General features: G+C 42.1%; 1 protein-coding gene across 1 annotated transcript in view; it reads left to right on the top strand.

The window, feature by feature from the left end:
• The window catches only part of Rgsl1 (regulator of G protein signaling like 1), a 42,400-nt gene that overhangs the window by 20,638 nt on the left and 504 nt on the right, over positions 1 to 21,258 (top strand). The window contains exons 10-20 of the mRNA XM_077802955.1: positions 240 to 347; positions 2,386 to 2,491; positions 5,151 to 5,344; positions 6,689 to 6,806; positions 7,203 to 7,320; positions 9,216 to 9,345; positions 14,235 to 14,409; positions 14,765 to 14,903; positions 15,145 to 15,269; positions 17,408 to 17,517; positions 20,630 to 20,719. Of these exons, the coding sequence (XP_077659081.1) occupies positions 240 to 347; positions 2,386 to 2,491; positions 5,151 to 5,344; positions 6,689 to 6,806; positions 7,203 to 7,320; positions 9,216 to 9,345; positions 14,235 to 14,409; positions 14,765 to 14,903; positions 15,145 to 15,269; positions 17,408 to 17,517; positions 20,630 to 20,719 (1,413 nt within the window). The remainder of the gene's footprint in view (positions 1 to 239; positions 348 to 2,385; positions 2,492 to 5,150; positions 5,345 to 6,688; positions 6,807 to 7,202; positions 7,321 to 9,215; positions 9,346 to 14,234; positions 14,410 to 14,764; positions 14,904 to 15,144; positions 15,270 to 17,407; positions 17,518 to 20,629; positions 20,720 to 21,258) is intronic.

Below are 21,258 nucleotides of genomic sequence, written 5' to 3'. Positions count from 1 at the left end.
GAAAATCTCAATGGGTCAAGCCTTCCAGAGGACAGAATCCTCCCATTCTAGAGGGGAGGAAAGGCTATGTTTCTTTCTTTCTAATTTGGCTTAGAAAACTTATGTTCTTTATGTAAGCATTCCACCAAAACACTATTGTCCTATTTAAGTGGCACTTTAAACCATATGCCCAAGAAAAGTCAGTGAATATTTGAACCTAGAGCAGATAACTAGACTCTCTGTTTTCCTTTACTTCACAGACATAAACAACCTGACTTTTGAGGAACTCTGCTTTAAGTATCCAAAGGTGGCCATAAAGAAGATCAGTGATGACTACAAGTTATACTGTGAGAAAGCACCTCTCATAGGCAAGTGTTCAATTCAGGGGTGGATTTGAAGCAATTAGGTTTTCTCAGATCCGAGAGAAAATTTCCAAACTCAGGCAACAAAAATCCAAAGAGGAACCATACCTTATGTGTCATGGAGATGTAGTCAGAAGGTAATTAATTGTCTGTTGTTGTTGTTGTTGTTGTTGTTTTGCCTTCTACAGAGCCCTAGAAGGGTATTAGGAAAATGAGATGTAATTATAAATTATCAAACATAGAGATCATTAAGATTGTTCATTCCTGATTTCCTGTCTAGTAGGAGTTTCACACAATGTGTGTCCATCTTCTGCCAAGCTTCCTGGAGTCAGAGATTGTGGAAGGATGTTTGTTAGGGGTGTTCTTGGGAAGGACACCTCTAAAGGAATGAGGAGAACAGCACTGGGCAGAGGTCAAGGTGGACTGCCCAACTATGAGGCAGTCCCAACAGGCCTTAGCAATAGCACAGGAAACTCCAAAGCTAGGATGACCCTCCAGAGTTGTCCCTCACTGGAGCAACAGACCTGGGCCTTTGAAATTCCACGTGGACCCAGATGGGAGGGCACACTTTGGGTCAGGCAATTTCCTTTGGCTGGGCAACTCCCAGAAGGAGCCCCATCTGGGAGCCATCAGCAACCAGCTCTCCAGGCAGCTGGAAATGAATGCTTTGGTCCTAAAGAGAGGATGTGGATAGCACTCAGCAGCTCCTACTGCTGCCCACTTGCTTTGTATAGTAATTTCACCTCATCCCAGAATAGCTTCTCCAGGGATTGGGTGGGTTTCTTTTCCTTGGGTATTTATTCTAGAAAGGATGGCCTACACTACTACACTATTTCTAATACTAATACCTCTCTTCTCCTTCCCATCCTATGTTCTCCTTTTGCTCAGCCAGCATCTCTACTAGTCTTGGGATGGGGCGGGGGTTGGCTCTCATCTCTGATGTCTCTGAGCCCCCGGTCATCATGACTTCTTGGGCCGTGGCTGCTTCCTTCATCAATTTATTATCAGAATTGAGCTAGAGAGTAACATGAGTGACAAGGGAATTCTCATGATCTCAATAATTAGGGATATATCCTATCAATATAATGACTCCTTTGTTGCCTGCTGGCCTCTTGACATGAAGAGTTTAAAGTGAATGGACACCTGCTCTGTCCTCTGGTTCAGAGCCTGACACCATATATACAGGAGCCACTACCCCATGTGGTCATTGAGTTTTTGAAATGTGACTGAAACAAATGTGTTGAATAAAATATGGTATTAAAATTAATTGCACCCTTTTCCTTTAAGCTTTTTTTAATGTGACTACTGGAAAATTTAAATCATATATGTAGCTCACATTATATTTCTATTGGAAAGCACTAGTTTGGACCCCCAAAAAACTCAAGTTTTGAGGATGACAGATTTCTCTAGGTAAGTCACTGATTATAAATGGAACATTTCTACCTGCTTCCTCTTCCAGTGAGCTCAGTAATAGTCCCCTCCTAGCCTTCCATGATGCTTCCAGGAGATCTCACAGAGGGAGTTTTTAACAATGTCTGGATCATATTACTTTCTCAATCATCAGCAGCAGTTTGTATTATGATTATTCCAAAGCATTTCCAGAAATTTTGTGCCTTTTAATGCCTTTTCCTGGCATACACCCAAATCTGGACATGTTCATGGGCTTCTTGAGTCTCTGGTATGTACAGGGGTTTTAACAACCCTTATTACCTTGTTCATCTTCTTTCCTAACCTCATCTTTTTGATTCAACTTTGACCCTCATCTTTTTTGGCTTCAATGTTTGATCTAATTCTGTTCCAACTGCTGTTCCTAGACCCACATTACTGTGGGCAGTACTTGTGCCTTTAAATGCTTTTGGCAAATGTCTCTTGGGTAGCCTCCCTATTCTCTGTGTGAGGAAGTCAGAAATTAAAAACAGTTTGGAGATTTTATTTTCAGTCTAAGGAAGTTCTCCTTAATTTTAGAGGGATTCTCCTTAATTTCAGAAGGAGTCTATTTCATTCCTTATAATGTGATTTTACTCAACTTTGTGATTTTTCTTAGATTTTAAAGTGCAAATTGTCAAGGAACCAAAGGTAATTACAGCCCCACAAAGGAAAATATCCTTCTCCAAAAAATCTGGTACTAGGAAGCCCTCAGTGAGACCCAGGTAAGATGTAGGATCTGGCTATAGTAATATATCCAAGCACCACTTTTCCTTTGTATGTAAGTTTCCAGACCCTTTCCTGTGTATCTTACATGTATGAACAAATACACTTTGCATTTCAAATTATTATTTTTATTTTCTAAAAATGGCAATATGCAATATATATCATGCACTAATTTTTTTTTATCTTAAAACTATCATGGACATCCTTTTAAGTGACTATGTATAGATCTACATCCTTCCATATTATGGATGTTTTGTGATTTATTTAACTGTTCTCTTTTTATGGACTGTTGTTAGCTTTTTTACCACTGTGATAAAAATACCTCACCAGAACCACTTAGAGGAGGAAAGATTGATTTTGGCTTGTGGTTTCAGAGGTTCAATCCATGGTTGCCCAGCTCCAAGGCAGAATATCATGATGGAAATTCGTGAAAGCAGAAAGCTGCTTGGCTTATGGCATCTGGGAAGTGGGGGTGGAGGGAGCCAGGGATAGGATATAGTCTCCAAGTACCCAAGCACAAGCTCCCAGTGATCCACTTCCTCCAGCCACACCTCATCTGTGTGGAGTTACCACCCAGTCCATTCAAATTATTAATCTATCAAATGGATTAGTCCACTGTAGTGGTTCCAGCTCTAACCCAGTCTTTTTGCCTCTGAACATTGCTGCAATGCCGAACACATAAGTTTTTCTGGGAGACATTTCATATCTAAACCATAACATAGACATTTCCACTGTTTTTAATTTTGCATTGCTATAAATAGTACCATTTTAAGCATTCTTTGTACATGTATCCTTACCCATTTTTTTTTCTGAATTATATTCTACTGTTGTAACTTCCTAACTGGTTCCCTACTTCATGTCTTCTAATCAATAGGAGAGTGAGCTTCTGCTAGGCAAAGATTCTGTGGTCTTTTCTTTAAGAGCTTCCCACCCACCTTTCAGTCCTCTTACAGCATAAAATTTCTCCAAGTGCCAAGGCTGCTAAGACTTTCTTCCTCTCTGAAACTCTACATCCCAAAAATATAATCCCAAGCATGTAACATGTACTATTTTTTAGTGCTCTTCATTATTTTTTTAATTAATTAATTTTTGTTCCATTTTGCTATATATGACAGAAGAATGCATTACAATTCATTTACACATATAGAGCACAATTTTTCATATTTCTGGTTGTATACAGAGTATATTCACACCATTCATGTCTTTATACATGTACTTAGGGTAATGATGTCCATTTCATTTCACCATCTTTTCTTCCCCCATGCCCCTCTCTTCCCTTCCCACCCCTTTTCCCTATCTAGAGTTCATCTAATCCTCCCATTCTCCCTTTCCCAACCCCACTATGAATCAGCCTCCTTATGTCAGAGAAAACATTTGGCATTTGGTTTTTTGAGACTGGTTAACTTCACTTAGCATTATATTCTCCAACTCCATCCATTTACCTGCAAATGCCATGATTTTATTCTCTTTTATTGCTGAGTAATATTCTATTGTGTATATATGCCACATTTTCTTTGTCCATTCATCTATTGAAGGGCATCTAGGTTGGTTCCACAGTTTAGCTATTGTGAATTGTGCTGCTATGAACATTGATGTGGCTGTGTCCCTGTAGTATGCTGTTTTTAAGTCCCTTGGGTATAGACCAGGATAGGGATAGCTGGCCAAATGGTGGTTCCATTCCCAATTTTCCAAGGAATCTCCATATTGCTTTCCAGATTGGCTGCACCAATTTGCAGCAATATATGAGTGTACCTTTTCCCCCACATTCTTGCCAACACTTATCGTTGTTTGTATTCTTGATAGCTGCCATTCTGACTGGAGTGAGATGAAATCTTAGAGTAGTTTTGATATGCATTTCTCTAATTGCTAGAGATATTGAACATTTTTTTCATATATTTGTTGATTGATTGTATATCCTCTTCTAAGAAGTGTCTGTTCAGGTCCTTGGCTCATTTATTAACTGGGTTATTTGGTTTTTTTGGTGTTAAGGTTTTTGAGTGCTTTATATATTCTAGAGATTAATGCTCTATCTGAGGTTCTTGTGGTAAAGATTTGCTCTCATTCTGCAGGATCTCTATTCATCTCACTGTTTTTTTCCTGAGAAGAAGCTTTTTAGTTTGAGTCCATCCCATTTATTGATTCTTTATTTTAATTCTTGCGCTACAGGAGTCTTATTAAGGAAAAAAAACCTACAAGGCAAAAAGAAAAAACTACAAGTCAAAAAGAAAGAGGGTTGCAAATGAAACACTAAAGCCACTTGTATTTAAAGAGCAGTGAAAGAAGGAATCAGTAAAGGCAATTTTGAAATAATGGATCAAAAACTGCTGCTCAGTCATGCTCTGTCTCACAGAAATGACTGCTCCAATGGGGGGTTGCTTTAAATCCATGATGTGAAAACAGAATTCCCTTGGGAAAAAATTACCTTCCTTCAAAATTCCTCCCCTCCTCTTCGACCTGTTGTCAATTGGACCAGGTTGAAGAAGGGCAGATGAAAATTCAAGTTAACCTCCAAGGAAACAGCGCTCACCAATTTGTCAGCCATGCTCTTCACACATGGCTAGAGGCTCTGCAGCCTGAGATGCCCTCCCCCTCCCTAATTAGAGCAGAACCCAGGGTCATTGTCCTTTCTCCATAAACCATGCTCCTCTTGTCTTCCAGGAACTTGACAGAAGTCCTCCTAAATTCACAATACCTGGAGCTCTTCAGGGAGTTCCTCAGAGAACATAACGCGGAAAGCCCATTGCTATTCCTGATGGCTGTACAGAGGATGAATTCGAAAGCCAATGAGAAGACTTACATGTCTTCATTGGAAAACATAATCCAGACTTTCTTCCACGGCAAAATCCCTCCTGGTATGCATCTTTTTCTCCAGAGTCCTGTTTCCTTCTCCCTTTAATGTCCAGAGAAATAGCCTGTCTCACCTAACCAGAAGAGAGCCCCACAGAGCAGTGGCCACATGGGGACAGAATTGAGACAAAGACCAAGACAGGCAGGGAAAGCAGAGAAGAATTAATAAATCCAAAGTTGTAAAACTAGTAAAGGAAGTCAAGTGTAAAATACTTTCACATACATCCTCTCATTTGATTTTATTTAATCCTAAAAGCAGACTTTCCTTTAACCCCTCTGAGGTAGGGATAATCTGCTGCGTTTTCTACATGAAGATGAAAAGTTAACCAGTTTGAAAACCCAGTTTAGGTAGAACTTGAGTTCAGAATCAAGTCATCTGATCATCAAGTCAACTAGGCTGGAGTTAGATGCAAAGGCAAGGCAAGCTGTGTATGCCACACTGGAGTGTTACCCTCCAGGGCCACCTCGACCCACCCATGGGAATTGAGAAGACAGTTGTTCCAGTTGTACCAGGGAGAACTGTGTGGCTCCTGTAAGGCAGGAGGGTAAACCTGGCCCATGTAAATTCACCTTGGCCAGAAGCAAAGGCTGCAAGTAAAATATTGACTCGGGGGATGAGCACATTCCTATCCTGGAGGTGGTCAAATCTATAGAAAAATCATGAAGGCAGATATTCCTGTTTAAGCACAGATGAACAGAAGTGGGTCTAGGGGAGATTTTTGTTTTCAGTTAACCAAGAAGAGGGCATAAACAGAAAAATAGAAAAAGAGGTAAAAGTCTTTATTTGTAAGAAATACTTATTTGTGGAGCCTCAGAATATTGAGTTCTATACATGGCTTTGACTGAACCAGAAGAGAAAGAGGAGTACTCAGATCCTGTCCTCATTAGAGCCTCATTAACCAGTACCACAGTCTCCCACCCCTGGAGCACCAATTGACATTCCCTACCTATTGGTAATCCTGGATTCCCCATCTGCCCTGCCAGACTTTAGTCCTTCACTTGTACGTGCTCTCCTTAAATTGAAAACTTCCCACCAGCTGCAGAAATGAATCCTTTAAAATTTTATTTTCCAAAAATATGGGGAAAAAATTTTTAAATAAAAAAATTCATTTTCCCTTAAGCACTCATCTTTGAATTAGAATGGAACTAAAGCAGGACTGCTATTTTATCCACAAATACACTTGCACATACCATTCCAAATATGCTTTAAAGATGTTCAAATTGTAGAAGGCTCAGAGTTAAACCAGATTGATCGGGGACTGTGAGTCCCTAAGGTGAAAACACACCTTTACCTCAGAACTGGGAGATGAGGATGACAGCCATTTTTTTTTCTTTCTTGCATTTTTTAGAAGAAATGCTGCAGTGCGATGCCCCTCTCATCAAAGAAGTCACTGAAATGAGTCAAGTCAGTACAACCACATTGCTAATGGTCCAGAGCCACGTCATGAAATCTCTGGATGAAAAGTGGTGAGTATGAAGGCAAAGATTCGTGGGCTTTCCAAAGCCATATTAATCAAGGGTCTCACAACCCCTTCTCACAGCTCATTGCTCCAGACCCCCAAGTAAACAAAGAAAAGCCAAGCTTATCTTGAACCCTCTGTCTACCTGTGTTTGTGTGTGTGTGCGCGCACACACACACACAGTTTCTGCTCAGTTGCCTTAAAGAGGAACAATGTTGATCAGTAAAGGTAGACTAATACTCATAAAGGATTGAAATGCTGGCGAGATGGGCATTTTTGAGTGATTCACCGTCCATCTTCCACTGCAGCTCCCTCCAAAAGCTGAGCTAGGTTTGCCTCAATTGTTTATTTTTCATGTACCAGGTTTTGCCTTTTTGGATATTCTTGGTCTCCCTTCTGGCAGGTTTAAGGATTACCAAGATATATTCCCGTTTCCTCCTCCTTCTCCGGAGGTGGAGCCTGAAGCACCAGCTCTGCCTAAGAAGCCCTCAAAGATAACAATGTACCTGCTGGAATCCCAGGTCAGTGAGAAGAGAGTGAAAAGCAGACACTGGACACAAGAAAGCCACTGTCTAGGCATCATCAGCTGCACATGATTACCACCACTCACCCACTTATCACCAAAAGAATGACCCCTGGGGCTAGGTTCTTAAAGGCCCACTCTATAAAGAAGGAATCTGAGGCTCAGAGAAATGGTTACACTGGAAACCTAAGTCCCTCCCTTCTCCACCTATGATTAAGACCAGCTGATTGATGCACCCAGGAGCTGGGCACACAGGCTCAAATGGTCAGTTTTTCACTGCTGAAGGCTGTTTTAGAGGAACTGAAGCCAAGAGGTTTTATAATCTTCTCTGAACCCCAATTAGACCAACTTCCACATTTAGTCACTGGCATAACAGGACAACTTAAGCCTCCACTTAACAGGGTGAGCCCCAAACTGTATAACAAGGAGTGGGCCTGAAACAGGTGATCAATAGATGAGCAACTTCCAGAGACACATGCCAAGGGCTGAGTGCAGTGCATGCCCATTTCCTTCTCTTACACATGTTGTCTAGCTTATTTATCTCTCACAGCAGGAAGGAAAAAAGGAAGAAGAAACTAGATAGAGTGCTACTCAGAAAAATCTCTTCATACAGTTTGAGAAAAGACACAGAACCCTTCAATAATTACTTGCTCAATGTGTTTCACCGTTGGTTAGAACCATAAAGATTTGAGCCCAACTGTATAATGCCAAAGATCACGCTAAGGTATCTCTGGAAATAGTGCCAAAGCCCATTGATCCACAACTCCACAGGTGAAAAAGTGTTGATCTCTCCTTTCTCCTTTGTATTTTCTCTATATCTGGATTGCCTTTCTATCAGGGCATTGTGAACAATCACATATGATGTTTAAAAGAATTCTGTTCTCAGAACCAGGACACTTATTTTCATTTCAGATCTTCTAGTTGCTCTTAGTTAAGATTAGAGGAAACCAGCATGTTCTAAGCCCTGTGTTAGGATTTACCTTTATAACCACCAAGCTTCATCACTACACTACTACTTCATCACGTCATCACTACACTGAAGGCTATTGTTTCTGTCTTACATATGGTGACGTTTGGGTACAGGTCAAGGGAATCGAACTAAATTACATAATTAGGGAGAAGCGAGGCTCCAGACTCAATGCTTCTAATGCCAAAACCAGTGTTTTTCAGACCTCACTATGACTGTCTAAAACCAGGCTTACGCTGAGGTCCCCTCTAGATAGAATGAGACAATTGAGCTAATTGTTAATCTGCGAGATTCTTTATGGCTATAAATATCCATTTACCTAGGAGTTAATGAACTAGATAATGATCACTAGGTACCTATTAAAAAGAGATGAAGATTCACTCCCCATATGGGCCACCGGAGAGAGAGAGGGAGAAGAGAGGAAGAAACATAAAATTTATGGGTACAGTTTTATGGGTGTGATGGGTAGATATTAGTGGGTGCATACAGTTTTAGTTTTCTCTTTTAAATGTTTGGCAATGGTTTTGCTCATTTCCTTGTTCCTTCAACATTTCAAAATCTGCCTGAACCATCATTCCTTTCTTGTAAGCTGCCCTTACCTATGTCCCGTGTTTGTTCCTGTTTGAGCATTCATGCTCCCTCTCCAGTGGCACCTCGAGTCATTTTTGAAAGACTGGTAGAAAGAGAATGGGCAATGGCCCCAGCTATACCTGGTGGAAACTGGTCTCTTCCACCCACCAGCTGCTTGATTTGAGACAGGTTAAACAAGCTTTTTGACTTGAGTTTCCTTACATGTAAGTTAGAGCTAAAAATTATTCCTAAGAAATGTTGGATTAGATATAATGAATGTCGAGTTTCTGGCACACAGTAGACTCTCAGTGAACAGCTATGCTAATGAATGCAATATCCTCTCTTTCTTTTCCCAGAAAAAAGGGTGGCTGAAAATGACCAGCTTTATCAAGAGCTTTTGCAAGTACCGCAAATTTATTTCAAATCCCAGTAAGCGCCAGGAATTTATAGACTATCTTCACTTGGAAATGTGCAATAGCAAAGACAGTAAGTTACTTCTCTGTTTACCCCCTGGACGTATTTCAACCACTAGCATTAGTCCCGATAAGAAGCACAGAGCTTATTGCTTTGTGTCACGACTGTGTCAGCCTGGAGTCTAGCAAGAGCCCCAGGTCCTGAGTGCTGAGACTCACCCAGGCCTCCTTGGACAGCAGCCTCTGCTCAGGGAGCCAGTGAATATGAAGGATGGCTAACAAGGTTTCAAAGTTTATAAGACGATTTCCTGGTGCTGTTTAATTTGATCTTTCAAAAATCTTTTTTAAATTTATCTGCTTGTAAAATTAACATAATATTAATAAAGAAGTAATTTAAAAATTACAGGAATATATAGTGTAGAATTGATAACATGTTAAAGCTTCGCAAATCTACCTCCTGATTATTTTTTATGTATCTCTTAACATTTTTTTCCAACAAAATGCCATGTGCTCTCTATTTTATAACTTGCTTGTTTTGCTTAACATCATATCTTAGATGTTATTTGATGTCAGTATACATCTCTCTGCCTTGTTTTCAACTGCCATAAAGTGTCCCTTGTATGAATTTATCCAACTGCTTCATTCATCCATTCATTCATACTTTTTGAGACTTTACTCTGGCACACACTCCAGGTGCTGGGGACACATGGGTGAACATGCACCAAGGGAATCTGCTCTTGAGGCACCTGTAGTTTTCAAATAGAAAAAATGAGCCAGAGATGTTGGAGCTGGATTGCCTGGGTTTAAATCTACCATTTTCTATTGCAAAGACTTGGGAAAGTAACTTTGTGCCTCAGTTTCTCAATACATGGGAGGGATAGAATCCATAGGATAGAATAATTATTCCTATCCTATACGGTTGTTGTGACAATGAAGCGAGGTAATACATTCAAAGCATCTTAGAACTACTGGCAATAGCATTGTGCTCTAAAAGGGTTAACCAGAATATTGCTATTATTACATAATTTTGATGAGTGATCCCAGTGATAGTTACAGGGAGACCCTGATGAAGAGTGGGGGAGTGCTCAGGGAAGACTTCTCCCAGAAAACAGCCGAAAGCTGAGTTTTCAGGAATGATCAAGCTAGACAGGTTGGGTAGGAGGGAACAATGGAAGCAATGGTTGCTAGGGATGCAAAGAGGGTGGCAAATCAGGAACTGCCATCAGACCAGCTGAACCAGATCAATGCAATGGGGAAAGTCCCCGAGATGAGACTCAAGAGTTTCAACAGTGACAAATTATATTTTTCTTAAGGACTTTTGAGTTGTTATAACATGCACCTAAAATTACCAAAGAGAGAAAAGCACAGAGAGAGAGAGAGAGAGAGAGAGAGTATTTTTCTGAAATAAATTCTTTAAAATGTTAGTACCGGGTACAGGGTTAAACAGTTAAATTTTGGCCCTCCAAAACCACTAATGTATACTCTCATCAACAGCATCATCTAGTGTCTTGATTCCTCAAATTCTCACCAGTAGGGAATATTAAATTTTTTTGAAAACTGTCAACTTGTAAATGAAAAATAATGTACCATTTTTATTTATATTTCTTTAGTAGTTAAGCCTTTTTATTTATTAACCATTCGTATTCTTTTTTGGACTTTTTTGTATGTTCTTTGTCTTTTTTTTCCTATAGAAATTTTAATATTATTTTTTTAATTTGCAAAAACTTTTGTGTGTATATTTCACTAACTGCTTTACAACCAAATGTTTAGGACTCAAGGGGCTGGGGATATAGCTCAGGTGGTAGAGTGCTTGCCTGCCATGCACAAGGCCCTGGATTCAATCCCCAGCACCACCAAAAGAAAAAATTAGGATTCAGGAATAAATCTAACTCTTCTGTTTCCTCTTTTAAATGAAAATCAGCTCAAGGCCTCATGCCCACCTCCCAGCGTTGTCTGATGGCCTAGGAAAAAGAGCGCCTATTCCGCTCCCCGGGAGGCCTACCTGGCCCTACTTCCCCTCAGACGCAGGGCTGAGCCTGGTGGTACTCAATCTGCCGCTGGTTCACATCTTTTATTTTCAAGTACAGATACATACGAGTGACAGTAGAAACAACTGAATATCTCCTGTTCAATCCAAGAAATAGAAAAATGGGTAAATCAGATGACACTCTGGGCTTCCCTTCACTCACCACAGATGGAACCTCCTTCTTGAACATAAGTGTTTGATTATTGTCTTTTAAAATGTACGTGTTTCCATACCCTCCCTGTATTGACCAAAACAAGTCTCTTATTCCCTTTGGAACCTCCACTCCATTCCTGTTACTGATTGTCTTGGGTCATTCTGTGCTTTTTGTTTTGCCCGAGAAAACAGAAGCAAGCAGAAGAGAACGTCCGGAGCTTTCTTCCACCACTTTGCCTGCTCAGCCACCCCTGCACTCAATGCTCTTGTCACCGGGAGGAAGTGCCTTGCTTCCTCTTCAGTGAGCCCACTCACGTCTTCCCAAGGCCACTAATTGAGCCAGTTTTGTTTGTTGTCTTGCATAAGTTTAGGGGTTTTTGGTTTTTTGGTTTTGCTTTGCTTTGTTGTTGTTTCTGAATTACTCAGCACCAAATATGGCATAGTACCTCTCAACTAAAAATTAATAATAATTTCTCCCTGGTCTATATTCCACTCCAGCTATCTAGCATATTTGTCTGTTTCCCTTTTGAACAAAAACTCTCAAGAATCATGCATTTGGGCTGCACTTATTTTTTTCTTTTCTTCCCATTCATTTTTAGACTACTTTCAAAAGTCACTTTTTAAAATTAAAATTTGCATATAGCAAAATTCACCAGTTGTGAATGGGGATGAGCTTTGGTGAATGCAGCTACTCCTGCCATCATGTTATTGAATATTTCCATCACCACAAAAAATTGCCTCATGTCCCCTTTTTGTCGGCATCCTCCCCCATCTACTACCACAGTCTGGTCTGGCAACCATCGATCTGCTTTCTCTCACTATGTTTAGTCTTTTCTAGAATATGCTATAAATGGAATGAGGCTAGCTTCTTTCATATAGCATAAGGCTTTTGAGAGTCATCTGTGCTACTGTGTGTCTCAGTAGTCCATTCCTTTTTATTTCTGAGTAGTATTCCATTGTACCGCACCATAACTTGTTTATCCGTTCACTAATGGATAGACATTTGGCTTGTGTCCACTCTTGGGTTGCTATGAATAAAGCTGCTATAAATATTCAAGTTGAAGTCTTTGTGTGGATATGTCATTTCTCTTACGTGAATACCTAAGGGCAGAATTGCTGGGTCATGGGTTAACTGTGTGTTAACTTTATAAGAAAATTCCAGGCTGTTTAACAATTTGTCTTTCAGAATGATTGCCCTGACTATAATGTAAAGAATGTACCACAAGGAAGCAAAGTAGAAGAAGAACAGGGCTAGGACTAGGGTGAGGCCAGTGGCCATATAAGGCATAAAAGTTAAGAAGGCTGTGAGTCTCAGGGTCACACAAGGCCAACTCTACACTTGTACCACATTAAGTGAAGGTGTGTCCTTCAGTTCTGTGTTCTGGGCACCTCAGTCTCCTTACCTAGTCTGGACCCACTTAACTCAGTTAAGTGGTTTTTCACAATAACTGAAAGATAACAAAACGATAATGGCTAGAAAAATGCAGTTGCAACAAAGACAAATTGTGGGTACATTTGAAATATGTTTAGAAAGCAACAGAGTAAATTGAGTATTGGATGTGGAAAGAGGAGGCAGTCAACTATGACTCCCAGGTAACAGCAAGTTGGAACTGCTGACATTGGTGGGTGAGAGATAATTATTAAATATTCGTGAATTTTTGAGCCAATTGATATGCCATCAGTAGCTTGAAATTAATTATAGGGGTAATATTTGCTATAGAAATCAGCAGATAACACAAATCAGTTCTCCCTTCTACCACCAGAGCCAGTTTACAAGTATAACACAGCTTTTATGTTTCCTGGGTGGAATTAGTGCCTTCTTTTCCTCCTACCCCTGACCCTCACTCAGTTCCCACTGTTATCCAGACTTTCTTTTTCTTTAAAGTCAAGTCTAATAAAGAGAGATTATAAAATAGTAAATCAGGGAACAGGTGTCTTAGCCAGTGCAGCAGTAACCCCTGGACCCAGCATATTACCTGGGACAGAACAAGTGCTGGGTGTTGCAGTCACCCTCCTGTCCTACACATTCCAAAAGGAATCCTGCTTATATCACACCCCCATCAGTCACTCCTGAAGGACCTCAGAATAAATTATTTACAGAAAGAAGCATGAACTCTAGAGATGGAATAGACAATTTTCTTAATTCCAGCAGGGTAACTAACCAGGATCTGCTTGTCAGATCCAGCCTCAAACTGTTCTCTTCTCAGACATGAATCCCTGTGCATGGATCTCTTTGGATTTATTCTAGTCTAGAAACTTTCTGAAAGAAACCAAATCTTCTAGAAGCTTCTATGCGCCCCTTTATTTATTCTTACCTCTTTACTACTGTAGCTCTCTACCCTCGGTTTCTTTAGCAAACCTTTATGTTTTGTCTTTTCCTTTGTGTTGTTTTCCCCCATTTACTCCAAATTGCTTCCTTGATAAGCATAAAGTCAAATCAGCTGGTTCAGTTTTCAGTCTCTGCAGAAACCTTCGGATTTAGCATAACTTCACTGTGATTATCTCTCTCTCCGACAAGTACCATGAAAATATCCTTTGGTGCTCAACTGAGTTTTTGGGGTTTTTTTGTATGTGCCTTGTCACACAATCTGAGCAGATGGATTTTTCAGCAGCCCTTCAAGTCTAAGGGGCTGTTTGCCTAATGGTAGAGAATGACTATTTCAATAGGCTCAGACGGTGGGTTCATGTCTCCTTTTTTCATTGTAGTTATGCCCAGGCTGAAAGCTTCAGACTTAAGAGTGACTTCGTCACACCAGATTATAATTACTTCCTCTCTCCCCCAGATTTCCCCGGGTCACCCAGTTTATCAGTACGTCCAATCCCATTGTCCACCAACATCCGGAGTGCAGACCCAGAGAATGGAGAGATAACCCTTCTAAAGCGCCGTATATATGGTCACAGGGTCATCATTGTCAACTTTGCAATTAATGATTTATATTTCTTATCTGAAATTGAGAGGTAAGTTCCCTATCTCTCCTTCCTTTCCCTCCTCTCCTGACTTTCCATTCTTAAAACCTCCCAGCATAGATTGGCTTGGTGTAAGAAGTATAGTGATTCAGCCCCACCAAGCAGTAAAAAAAATCTCCTCTAAAATCCCCTAAAAATAAATGCAATTGAAAGAGCACTTAGCATATCATCTGGCATGTGATCTGTGCTCATTTAATACTTGTCAATGAGTGAATTATGATTGAATGAAGTCACAACCTGGCCCAGAGCTGGCCCTGCCTTTTTCAATCCAGAAATAAGTCTGGTGCCCTACACTCACTGTTCTCTTCTTCTCCTTGTGATTTCTTGCATCATGTCTCTTCTTCAGATTTAATGATTTGGTGAGTTCAGCTCACATGCTGCAGGTCAACAGGACATACACTGAGAATGACCTACTGCTGCTGCGGGCCAAAATTAACATTATCCTAAGGCTCTTCCTGAATTCTGACATCCCTCCAAGGCTGAGGGTAAGGAGGACTCCCACTCTGCTTTGGCGTTCACCAAGAAGTAATTCTCCCATAAAAACCCTGAAAGTCAATTGCCAGGCATGTCCTGAGTCTTGGACCAGCTCAATGCCCTACATAGCAGCAAGCCCACAGAAAGCTCTGCCTTCTGGAATGGGGTGGTCTTGAGGGTCCCGGGGGCTAGGAGAGATGGCCCGCCTTTCCCGGAAGCTCTGCGGGTAACAGGCTTGCACTCTGTGGGTAGGTGAATATCTCTGAGTCCCAGAAGGAGGCTATCCTTGCTGCAGTTTCAGAGGGCCACCTAGATCGGACCACCTTCCACGGGGCTGTCATGTCCATCTTCCCCGTCATTATGTACTTCTGGAAAAGGTAACCATCTCCCTTTACCCAGCAACTGCCAAGCCAGGAAAACACATTTAGCTTTCTGGACAGACTGCTGTCTTCCTCGGGGCCTCTCGTTCCTAATTTCCATTTTCGTGGGGAGTATGATGGTGGTTCTTATCCTACTTGATGCACTCTGTCCCTCACACTGAATGCTGAATCAGAGGATGGAGGAGGAGTGAGACAGGGAGGCAGAACACAGGGCTCCTCGGCTCTCCTCTCCCTAGGTTTGCCTGGAGTGACAGCGTGAGGTTTTCTTGGGCCTGGGTTTCTCACCTAAGGGTGAAGTGGATCATAGCTCCTTGGGGAGAACTTGTGTCGAGGCTGACCAACACAGTTGCTTGTGCTTGGGAGCCTCGTGGAAAGAGTCACAGAGAAGCATTTTACTGCTGCGTCCAAATTATTGCCACTGTGATAATTTGCTAAATATTTCAATTTTCAAGAGGAAGTAGAAATTCAGAACTTTATGACACGTCTTCCATGGTTAAAGTGGCAAATGTGGCAACTAATTCAAAATGAAAATGTGGTGGGGAGCCTGTGAAGGCCAAAATGTGAAAAGGAACAAAACATCCACAGACCAAAGGCAACCTGTGCCCACTGGTTCCTAACCTGCCCCGAGGAGTGGACTGGCAGACTGGCCTCCATTCTCCCAGTTCCCCTGTGTTCTGCCACAGTCCCACTTCATGTCTTCCACATAGTATGTGGCAGTGACCAGAGGACAACTGTGGTATTTCCCCAGACAAGACTAATGGGGATCATGATTTGACTCTGTCTCCTCAGTTTCCCTTCTTTCCTTCCAAAATGTGACTTTAATGAAATAAAATTATAAAATCTGCTTACCAACCTTTATTTTAAAATCCCTAAGATAATAAATTATTTAAAACAGGTTTACATAAATACAAAAATCTTAATTTGTAAGCAGTTAACCTTTTAAATATCAATTGCTATCTGATGGCACCTAATTTTAGCTCTCCTAACCAGGACTAAATAGAAAACTCATCCTGGGACCTTTTAAGGGATCAAAAACTTCTGAAAAATATGCTTCTCCTGGTTCAACTCAGTGCTCTGCTTCCCAGTCTGTCTTAAGAAAGATTACAGTTGCTTCAGGGGGGTTTTGATCCTTAATCCGCATGCTGTTGGTTCTTTACTTGATTTCCTATACACTTGCAAAGAGATTTATGTTGTGCAAATTGTGTTCATGTGTATTATCTCAAAGAATCCCTCAACAACACTATGAGGTGGGTGTGCAAAGCATTATTACCCCTGTTTTACAGATGAGGAAACTGAGGCACAGAGTAGTTAAGGGACTTGCCTAGGACCACTTGGTAAGTGGTAAAACCAGGATTAGAAACCAGTTCTCTTGGTCTCTTTCCAGCATAAGTAATGCACCTGTGGCATACTGGAAAGTCAGGGGAGGGACACTGTGCAGCAGGTGGGATGGGACAAAGCAACGGTGATAGAAGAACTGCCCCTCGGGGAGTGGAGAGGACAGGAGCAGGCAAGACCACCACAGCCAGGGGAGTATAGAGAATAAATAAAGTCTTAGCCAAGACGGAACAAGGGGTCCAACCCCAGGACTGGCAGAGGGTAGCAAGGAGCTAGGGGGCCAGGGAGGATACCATGGTGAGTGCTGGGGGGCCCTAGGAAGCAACAGTTCTCAGGTCACAGTGATCCAAGAGCCTGGGGAGCCACTGGCTATTCCAGAGAAAGGCCTGCTGAGAAGAAGGTAGGAGATCCAGGACCTCAGGAAGGGGCGGAGGGAAACCCCGGGCGGACACTCCAGCTGCATCAGCTGGGGTTAAATAAAGCAAGCATCCCAAGAGTTATCCCTGCTCCAGGACCAGGCATAGCAGATTCTTCACCAACTCCATTCACTAGTGGCTCCAGAAGAAAGTCCCATTGTACTGCCCAGACCAGGCCCTTGCTGAAGCCAGTTCTGGCCAAAAAAAGAGACCTCAGAAGAAGGGTCTCTGGGAGCAACACTGGAGGCCATGATGCTCTTCTCTTCTCCCTTGGACACCCGTGCTCTCTGAGAACTGGCCCACTCTGGTTTCCCCTGGCCTCTTTATTCTAGCCCCCTCCACAGGGGGTTTTCTCCCTGTGACTGAAGGCCCTTCTTCCCCCAGGTTTTGTACTTGGAAGGCAGCCCGCTCTTACCTGCAACACATGGGAAAGGGGATGAAAGACAGAAAATGTGCTTCTAAACCTGCATACAAATACCCTCCTTCAAGTGGAGGTAAGCAACTGCAGCAACTGAGACTTGAGAAGAGAGAGCTAGGGCCCGAGGGCCAACTGTCAGACTCACAGGGCACAGAGGGGTGTTTGCTGGAACAGTAGATAGCTCCTTAACTTGGTCCTTGGAGAAATGGGAGGCCTCAGGGTAAAGTACATCTTATCTGTGGCTTCCAGCATTATCGAAAGGATACCTCCTCCACTACTGCTCCCCAGCACTGGCTCCCATGAGACTTCGGGGCCTGGCGCCACGGTCCACCTGGAGGCAGTAACTTGCCTCACTGCTGTTTAAGAGCTCCCTGCCCCAACTGTCCATTAAACCCTACTACTTGAAAAGCATTTAATTTAAAGAGTTAAGTGAGAAAAAAAACTTAAAATTGGATTAATGGCATAGTTTTAATGTGATACATACATATGTGTGTATGTGTGTGTGTATGTGTGTGTGTGTGTGTGTGTGTGTGTATAATTGTATAAAAGCATAGGAAAAAACCTTAGAAATAAAGATAAAAGTGTCAATTGAGTTATCTCTGGGAGGTGTGATTGTGAGGGATTTATATAGTTATTAATCTACATATATCATATAATCATGTATTATTAATATGCCTATTTAAAATTATATATAACATTTAATATTTATTATAATATATTACATTATTTAAAATATATTATTAATATGTTTATTTAAAATATAAATAAGCATATGTACTTTTACTTAAGCATAACTTAAGTATATATATATTTATTTAAGTATATATTTAAAAGATATTTATTATTTAAATAAATAAGTATATATCTATACCTTTTTTATACATGTGTACTTATTTATATTAAATATATTATATATAATTTGTATATATATATGTAATTGTGTGTATACATACACACACACACACACACACACACACATTTTCTTAGCACAAAGCACAAACCCAGTCCCTTTCCTAATATGGAAATACAACTAAGATTAGTACTTTAGTGCAAGGGAATTTTAATGAAGGGAGGAGCATGGGACAGGTCAGTGTACTCTCAGCAGAAAGTTCTGGAAATCACAGTCTGTGAATTTAAGGACAAGACCAGCATCAGAACAAAACCAGAGATAGGACAGGAATATTAAAAACAGCAACTCATGGCGCTATGGTGGAGCAGAACATTCTCTTGATTTGGCTGAAACCTGCCTTATTCTCACATCCATTTTCCCAGATACCCAGCCTTGTCCCCATGCCAGCTTTCATGTCATACCTACCACCCGCTTCTTAGCGTGCCAGCAAAGACCCTTGGGAACAGCTGGGGAAGCCACCCTGGGCCCACTACAGGGCCTGACTCCTGCTCCTCTGATAGGAATCTCTGTAAGCACAGAAGTGACCCAGACAGGTGCCCACCTCATGAATCCAGCAAAGCCTTTATTCAGCAGTGAAGTCAGGCAGCGGAGGGCTCACTTTCTGGGTGGAAAATGGTACTGATTACGGGGGAGGTATGGGTCTATATAGGTTACATTGGGGGGTGTCTCAATTCTTGAAGTCTGTGATAGGACATGGACAAAAGGTTGCAAATATTTGGAACTTGTTTCCTTCTGGGCACAGTTTTTAATTAAGCATTATTTTTACAGGACAGGGATAGAGGGTTCCGAGTTCAGAGTCCAGTGCTCATCTGACCTCCAGGGGTCATTGTATTGCCATGGGAACAAGTTCAATGTGTAGTTTTACTGTCATATCACTGAGAAGTGATTTATGGAAAAGATCAAAGCTTTGGCTTCTCTCTCCCTCCCTCCTCCCAGGTCACACTCTGTGTTGGGGGTTTATCAATTTCATTATCCTTCAATCTCACCCTAGGAAGTACATCACCTACCTCCCTAGCTGAAGCTGCATGATGACCATTAACTCAACAGCCTTGTGCCTTGCAAAATGTTAGGTCAGCAGCCAAAAATCAGGAACCTCTCCAGTACTTGGGGCAAAGTGTCCTTATGGACCAGAGGGCTTATTTAGGATGGGGGTAGGGAGATATAGAAGGACTTAGGCAGCAAGGGCAAGATGGTGAGTGAGGAAGTTAGGGACAGGGCCAGAACAAAGGAGCATGGAGAGAGTCTTCTAATGAGGTCAACATCCTGTTGACAAAAGTGCTCACAGGCTGGGCAGGCCTGTAATCCCAGCAACTCAGGAGGCTAAGGCAGGAGGATTTTGAGTTCAAAGCCAATCTCAGCAAAAGCAAGGTGCTAAGCACCTTCAAGGGGCTAAAGTGGGACCCTGTCTCTAAATAAAATAGGGCTGGGGATGTGGCTCAGGGGTTGAGAGCCCCTGAGTTCAGTCCCCAGTACCAAGAAAAAAATAAGAGCTCGCAGACACAAGCAGGGGACTCAAACAGACAGACATTTCTTGTGCTCTAAGTGGGGATCCAATAGAAAAACTGAAACAGATGTGTGGATGGATGGGTACCTATCAACACAGTGAGGAGAGCATGGACAGGGGAGGAGATAAGGGAAGGAAGAAATTCCAGAGACCATAAAAAGAACAAGCCAAAACTCCTCCACCAGATTCCCGGCTCTGGGGCCCCTTCTCTTTGGAGAAGTCTGTCTCTGTCACTTTTGCAATAAACCTGCTGCTTGCCTGTATCTCTGTGTCCTGTTCTTCAATTCTTTGCTGAATGGAGACAAAGAACCCAGCACCCCTAGGTGGTAACAGGAGTGTGGATGGAGGACCAGGAAGGAAATAGAAAGGAGGAAGAAGGGAGAGAGACGTAGATAGGCGGGACAAGTAATCCATACCCGGGCAGAGAAGAAGAAGTGCTCTATAGTGGAAGCCGAAGAGTTCCCAGCTCTGGCATATTTCCTGTAGCTGAGCTCCAGGGAAGTAAATCCCTAAATCTTCTCTGGTATTAAAAGGGAGGAGAGGGTAGTGGAATGCCCAGAATGAAGAGATCGGGGTCCAGGCCCAGAGAGCCCTCACATGGGCTGAAGGACCTTGAGCATTCTTTCCACCCACTGCCAGACTTAAGATACAAAAGTCTGGACTTATTAACACCGGCAATGTGAGAAATGTTAGAGAAGGGCTTTTGCTTGCTTAGGAAGATTCGTCTTCTTAGGTGTCGTAGGGTTTTTAACCACTGCTTTCCTCCTTCTCCAGGAGACCAGGGCGTCCTAAGATTCACCCTGCTCAGAGGTGTGGAGTGGTTTGGGCCTCAACAGCGGGGGGATGCAAGTTCAATCCAAAATTGTGAGTTGGAAATCCACTCTTCTCAAGAGTCCACTACTACTCAATTAGAGGTTGGTTAAGGCCAGCTTGGCCTGCCCACTTACTGACTAGGAGGAGACTGAGACCCCACAATAGGAAGTGACTTGCTCAAGGTCACCCAGCTTGTGAGTGGCAGAGATGGGGTGAAAAGTAATTCTTCCTGGCCTACTTTGAGGGCTCCATACACAGCTATTATCTGAATAATTGTGTCGTCTTGATTCTTCTTTACCCCCTTGAAGCAGCTGCCTTGAGCTTCTCTCTGTCTCTGCTAACTCTTCTGCCCCATTCAGGTGTGAAAGGCAAGCCTTAAGAGACCACCCACAGCTACTTCCCCTTCACACCGAGACCTCCTGCTGGCTTGGGCAGTGCCTCCATCCTATATGTCCTCCCTGTAGCAAACCCCAGGGTCCTTGCCTTCTGTGTTGGGGTGGGGGGCATATCATATTTCCCCCAGCTTTATTGACAAGGAGTCAACCCCACTCTGAAGCAGTAGACCTACTTATTTTCCATATGGCCTCTCC

Source organism: Urocitellus parryii, chromosome 9 (genome assembly GCF_045843805.1).
Source record: "Urocitellus parryii isolate mUroPar1 chromosome 9, mUroPar1.hap1, whole genome shotgun sequence".
Taxonomy (NCBI): Eukaryota; Metazoa; Chordata; class Mammalia; order Rodentia; family Sciuridae; genus Urocitellus; species Urocitellus parryii.
The sequence above is the reverse complement of the archived record's forward strand: the minus strand, read 5'-3'. Positions and strand labels throughout refer to the sequence as shown.